The 6,984-nt window shown below is 50.7% G+C and overlaps 1 protein-coding gene across 1 annotated transcript; it reads right to left on the reverse strand.

Annotated features, from left to right (window-relative positions):
* LOC8070900 (RING-H2 finger protein ATL46) lies at nt 375-2,085 on the reverse strand. The gene has a single exon (XM_002437868.2). It carries the CDS (start codon nt 1,804-1,806, stop codon nt 700-702), a length of 1,107 nt encoding a protein of 368 aa, XP_002437913.1. The 5' UTR covers nt 1,807-2,085; the 3' UTR covers nt 375-699.

A 6,984-nucleotide genomic window follows, 5' to 3' on the forward strand; every position in this document is an offset into this window, starting at 1 on the left:
GGGCTGGAACGAGTCCTGTGCTGTAAATTTCCTCGCTTCCTCCTCTATTTTCAAAGAAGGGCCGTGAGCGTGAACGGATTGCGAATTCTATGCGTGCAAGTGTACGGTCCCTTCTGCTTCACAAGTCCTTGTGATGGCTTGAACATTGAGCAACAGTACTAGCGTACAAACACTTGCTTGCTAAGGCAAGAATCTGCCATTAAAACTAATACTGCTTCGAAACAGTGTCCTCGCAAAATAAAATTAAGAGTGTGACCTAGGAGACAAAAAGATAATGCTTATCACGGGTTGGCACCTCAAGTTTGCAAGGGCAATTTCGTCTCCCGCGCTAACCTTATTATAGTAAAAAAAAAAATCATCATTTTCCCGAACTGTTTTTTTTTAAAAAAATGTTAGTCTCCCACTGAAATGTGAGCAGAGACGCTGGCGAATGGCAAATGAAGGAACGGCAACACAAACACTCACCATCCCATGGTAATTCTAGATGGGATGCTCTGTTGAACATGGTATAATCAGCACACACACACAAATTTCATCTTCATCATGCACCTAGAAAGCCAAGATCACCACAACCACAAGCAGATGAGATTTACTAGTAAGATAAACGAATGCCTATGAACAAATTTCAGCGGTTAAAAGGGCGAGCAAATCAGCTCAGGAGCACGCACCACCACGCACACGCTTTCTTTGTGTCACGATTCACGAATCCCCAGGACTTGGCCTCTGCCACGGCAGCCTGCCGCCGTTCATGTTCATCGCCGGCGAGTCATCGGACGCGAGTACGGGAAGCTTCCCCTTGCCGTTCCGCGGCCACTGCCAAATCTTGGACACCGAGAAGCTGTCGCCCTTGCTGCCGGCGCCGATCCTCTTCCCCTCGGTACCGCCGCTGCCGCCGGTCTCGGTGCCTGCGGGGTTGGAGCCGACGCCTCTGAGCCTCGCCCCGGCCCGGGCATGGCCGTCGCCGTGCCTCCTGTGGACGGACACCTGGAGGCTGGCCTCGGCGAGGACGTACTGGTAGGAGCCCATGGAGTAGCACCGCCTGGCGTCCAGGCTGCTGCTGCTGCTGCTCGTCTCGCCGGACTCCCTGGTCACAATGCCAGCGCCGTCGTGGATGGGGCCAGGCGCTGCCCTGGACAGGTTCTTGAACTTGCCGAGGCGGACCGGGAGCACGGCGTCCTCGTGCTTCCACCCGCCGCCTTCCTCGTCGAACCCGTCGAACAGCGCGGCGGCGACATCGGCGCCGAGCGCGCACCGGCACAGCGGGCACGTGGAGTTGGACAGCAGCCAGGTGTCGATGCAGTCGATGTGGAACGCGTGCCCGCACAGCGGCAGCAGCCGCAGCCGGTCCTCGCCGGCGAACTCGCACAGGCACACCGCGCAGTCGAACGGCTCCTTGGCGCCCGCGCCGACCGCCACCTCCCTGTACAGGAACACCGGGAGCGCGTCGATGACGTCCTGGTCCAGCCCGGCGTCGTGCAGGTGGAACAGCTGCTGCAGCTGCCTCTGCAACGCCGACTCCTCCCCGCCGCCGCCGCCGCCGCCCGCCGCGTCCACCCCACCGTCGGCCTCGGCTCGGGCCCGCGCACGGCCGCGCCTAAGCAATAGCCTGACCACGAGATGCAGCAGGCAGGAGACGAACAGCACCACGGCAGCTATCACCACGACGAACAGCACCGCGGGGCTAATCTTGGAACCATGGCCACCGCCGCCCCCGGAGGACGCCGCCCCGCCGCCGCCGTCCTGCTGCTGCTTCTCGGCTTCCCCGGCGACGGCGAGGCCCGTGGCTAATCCTAGTAGCAGCAACATCTCTCCCTCTCGCTCCTCGTCCTCGTCCTCCCTGTCGACGACGCCCAATCTGCCGCGGGCAGCGCGCTGCTCATTTCGTGCACTAAACCCGAGCGCCTTTTTGAGCTGAGCGGAGCCTGCCTGAGCAGCTACTAGTGGTAGCTTCTCGGTTGCCGGCAACTTGCAGGAGGTGCAAGAGGCCAAGGCATTAGGCGATGAGGGAAAGGCCAAGAGTAGCAAAGGCTTGTGAAGCGTGAGGAGCCCATGCTTATATGCAATTGGGGGGGAGACACAAACACACGGCCACACAAGCAACCAAAGCGAACCTACAAAAGCAACCAGAGCATACCTGGCGTTTCTTTTGCGAGCTGCTGCAAAGCTAAAGGACTGAGCTAAGTCCACTAATCTTCGTTCCTTTTCTTTTGACATTTTGCACTAGAGCAAACCGTGACTTTTGAATACCACTTATCAAAACCAAATTGTTTCAACCACCATCCTAATCATTTATACTACTATACCTAATAACAAACTTGTTTCTTAATGAAATAATTCTTTAAAAAAAGTGAGAAAGAACCCATGTATATAGAAGTGACTGATTTTCATGTAACGAACCGGGATTCGCTGTCTGACATCAAATCAAAAGTGAGAAAAGAACGAAGGAACAAAGATTGCGATCTCTGAACCTTTCTGCAAGGTTGGTACTGTGTTCTTTCCTTCTCGTATTTGGGCTCCCACTTCCAGCTTTGGTCTTTTGGAATATGACTGACTGACTGGGCGGGCGATGCTGCAGTTAGAAGGCCGTTTTCTCGCGAAAAAAAGGTGCCTTGTGTGCAACTGTGCAAGGATCACGAGCTCGACTGGGATACGAAGCCTGCGGTCTCGTTCTCTCCTCCTCGTCCTCGGTCCCTCGTGCGACGCCGACGCAAAAGAAAAGCCAGAAAAGCGAAGGAATGCTCGGGGAGGCACCGGGCAAAAAAGCGGGGAAATGATGGTGGACGGGGCCGATGGCGATTCCTGTGGAGCGTCGTCGCTTGTGCCGGTGGAACGTGGAAGTGGGGGTTGGATTGGATGGCAGCGGCCAGCGGAGAAGGATTCAGTAACTTTGCTTGGCAACGTTACAACGTAACTTTTGCTTCATCTCGTGCGTCCATTCAGGATCCAAGGGATGCCTTGATTCCAAACGGAAAAACATCTCCACACTTGGCCATTTTCAACCGCAAGCATGAGGATGTCTTTTCGTTTGAAATCAAGACATCCCTTGGATTTTGAATGGCGCTCGTTTTCAGCGGAAATTCGGTGGAGATTTCTGGTGTCGGATGAGATTTTTCGCAGCATTTTCATCCGTCGAAAGTTGAGGACCGCGTGATGGTGGACTGGTCGCGTTGCGTTTCGTGCGTTCTGCTGCATCAACATCCCATCTGTCGCAAACTGGGGGATGTGTCTGTGCCGCACGTGTGCCTGAGGTCCAGATCGAGATCGGACACCCCCCACTCCCCGAGCCCTGATTAATACAGTACTCCTGTTGGCAATCAACCTCGGAACTTGGGGCAGGATGAGAAAAGCATGCCTTGTTTAGTTGACTCTGAAAACTAAAAAGTTTTCAATATTTCCCATCACATCGAATCTTGTGGCACATGCATGAAACATTAAATATAGATGAAAACAAAAACTAATTATATAGTTTAGCTGTAAATTACAAGACGAATCTTTTGATCCTAGTTAGTCCATGATTGGATAATATTTGTCACAAACAAACGAAAGTGCTACAGTACCGAAATTTTTTCAATTTCCGGAACTAAATAAGGCCGCAGCTGGAAAAAAGAAAACAAAAACAAAAAAAACTATGACATCAATCCACTACTGGTGCACATTACCCTCTTTTGTTGTATCACTACGGCACTACGACACGACAGAATCCTTCAATTGCATGGATAGAAAGTAGAATGTGATTAATTATATAATGCATATACGAAGACCACGTATACTTGTGCACACCGTATGGCCTAACATCCGTAGGCGTACCCGGAGGTTATACATGCACAATTCTGCAGGCACCGTGTGGTACACTTCAGCCTCTTGGTTTTGAAGAGACGAGACGAGTAGGAGCCTGTGTATCCTACTGCGGCTTATACCAAACCACTCTTGCAAAATAATAAACACACCAATGCAAAATTCCTGCCTAAACATACCTAGCAGTACAAGGCTACAGCAGCTCAACGCTCATCTGAAACCTCAGGAATTCCACCGGCACAAAGATCCTACAGGGCACTTTGATTATGCGCGCGAGGATGTTGCGGTGTCGCCACCACGAGTCTGACCGTCATGTGGCGTCGCGTCCCCACGCTATTTTGTTCGCTGCTGGTGGTTTTGCCGGGCCCCTGCCGGTGCGTTGACGACTGTGGCGGCGTCACCCCTAGCGATGCTTGCGGTGCTGCCCGCGTGTTGGGCACCCCAGGAGGCCCCCCGGCCTGCGTGCCCACGTCCCACCACCGTGTCGACCGTGTCGTCCCGCCCAGCCGATGAGGTCCCCGCGTATCCGTCTGCTCGCGTTCGTCGTCGTCGTCGTCGCGCTCGGCCTCGCCCCCTTGCCTTGTGCGGCTGCCGCGCGCCGTGCACTGCGGCGTCGACGACGCATCGTGTTCGTGCCACGGAATGACACGGAAAACAAGCAAGGCGCGCGCGCGCGGCGGGTGGGGGACTGGGGCGGCGGGGCCCCGACGCAAGCGCGGCCGACGAGGCAGTCACCCGACCGGCTGCCGGCCGGCCGGCCTGCTTGCCGCCGGGGTGAGCCTGAGACTGAGACCACCGCTTGCTTGTTTGCACCCATGCATTTGCTCGAGCGCTCGTCGCCGCCGTACGCTTTGCTTGCAGCACACCGTCAATGTCAACCGTGATATATATGTGCCCGTAAAAAATCTGCTACAGTAGGTGGGAAGGAAGAGCGATAGTTGTCCGGCCAGCCGGCTGTCACGTCGTTTCATCAGTCAGGCACTGTCACAGACTCACATCACAGGTACACCGATCGAACGCCGTGTACACGTCGCCAGTACAGCGAGACTGCTTTGTTGCTGTCCAAGGGAAAAAAAAAAAGAGAGAAGGAAACAATGGAAGAATGGACATGAGTAGCTACAGTAGACGTACGAGCTGAAGACGAAGACGTTGCGAGCGAAGCAACAGTGTGATAGCGTCGTTGTGTGTTGTGTTGTGTGCTGCCATTAATGGGCTATTAGTTAGCAGCTGGTGATCACTACTATCTATCCTGGATCGCTGCGAGGAAGCACTACCGTACCACACTAGTGTTTTCACTGCAGCAGGGCGGCTGGGTGTCTCTCGGCAAGGACAGGGCACCTCGATAATGTGAGGTGTTTCGTTGCCTGCGCGCGATAGGTTTGCCCGTCCGGCGTCCGGTCCTGATCACACTACGGCCCGACGGATGTCGCTGGCCTGGCTCTCCGAGAGGAAGACGATTAACGCCAGTGATCCGTCATTTTGGGCGGTGGGTGCCGTCGGACGACTCCGGTGCTCAGAGTTTAATGACAAGGACGCGACGTGTCGCCCTGCCGAGGCTGGCGTAGCGGCTCATTATTTCCGGACGAACGCCCCGTTCCTGCGCCGCCGGGATGACGATGCGCGCGTGCATGCCGCCTCCCAAATGGGCGCTCGTCGGCTCATACGGTTTCAGGTCGCTTTCAGACCCTGTTTAGATTGGAGATAAAATTTTTTTGGCTGTCACATCGAATGTGTCGGAAGAATGTCGGGAGAGATTTTTAGAAACTAATAAAAAAATAAATTATATAGCTCATCAGGAAACTACAAGACAAATCTATTAAGCATAATTAGTCTATCATTAGCACATGTGGGTTACTGTAGCACTTAAGGCTAATTATGGAGTAACTAGGCTTAAAAGATTCGTCTCACGTTTTTCAACCAAACTGTGTAATTAGTTTATTTTTTATCTATATTTAATGTTCCATGCATGTGTCCAAAGATTCGATGGGATGGACGAAAAAATTTTGGGTGGGAAACTAAACAGGGCCTTCGAAACACTTGCGAACTTTGTTTTCTTGTTCAAGAGCAGCAGTCTCATCTAATTCTCATCTCATACCCGCGCGCGCAATCCCGTGGGCCGTGGCCGTGGTAGCTAGCTGGTGATGCGGCGTGGGCCGCTCCGCTCTATGAATAGTTGAATACCGCCATAAGAAGAAAAATGATAAAAAATGAAATATACAGCAAAAATATAAAATAAAAATTAACTAAATAGAAAACGAGATTATACTAAAAAAGAAAACAAAATATAGTGGGAAGGGAATATGAAACTATTCCTTCTATAAAAAAGGAGCACATGATTCAAGCAATTCAACACATAGTATGGACCATCTTATGGGCAATATACAAATAAATAGAAAAATAACAAAAAAATTAATAGGAATTACAAAAATAACTGAAAACATCCATCAAACATCGCAGAACATACTAGTCAAGAGAATAAAAATCATGTGCAAAAGTCAAAATGAAAAATAGTATATAAACTAATGGAACAATGCAATAAATATAATAAATAGTGAAAAGAACAGATTAAGAAGAAGGAAATAGAAAATAAAATTGGAACAATAAAATCAATTTATGTGTAATAAATGAAGAATTTTAAAACCTAAACCCAATAGTAAGAAACGAATCACGTATCTTGACGATTCTTGCCTGTGCTTGGCAGAAGTTAGGTACTCTCTCCATACCTATAAAAAAAATAATTTTGTACAAGTTTTGGGTTAAACATTAGAAATATAAATCATGAATAACTCTTAAGTTGATGAGTTTAGAAATACGAAAACCATATGAATAGATTTGTCTTGAAAAATACTTTTATAAATATATATCCTTTTTGATAGATATTTTAATAAAATTAAGGATTTAAAGTTAGACTTTGAAGACCGTGTTGTTTGTCTTAAAGTGTCTTTTTTTACGTGTACCGAGGGTGCACGTGTATCAGAAAGGGAAAAAAGAAACAAATGGGCCTAGCCCAAGTGATTGGCGCTGCGCTACGCGCTGATTGGGTCGGACGCGATGAATCGCGCCAAATCAGCCCGCTGCTGTCTGTGGAGGTCGAGCACCAGCGTCCATTTTTTGGGCCGAACGCTAAGGCCCATATACGGTCCACCTCCGAAATAAAGAAGCCTCCCGTCCGACGACGACTTACCTCGT

This window comes from Sorghum bicolor, chromosome 10, assembly GCF_000003195.3.
Source record: "Sorghum bicolor cultivar BTx623 chromosome 10, Sorghum_bicolor_NCBIv3, whole genome shotgun sequence".
NCBI lineage: Eukaryota > Viridiplantae > Streptophyta > Magnoliopsida > Poales > Poaceae > Sorghum > Sorghum bicolor.

Bases quoted from the DNA above. Each gene is read 5' to 3' on its own strand.
- LOC8070900 (XM_002437868.2), bottom strand. From the start codon at position 1,806: ATGTTGCTGCTACTAGGATTAGCCACGGGCCTCGCCGTCGCCGGGGAA.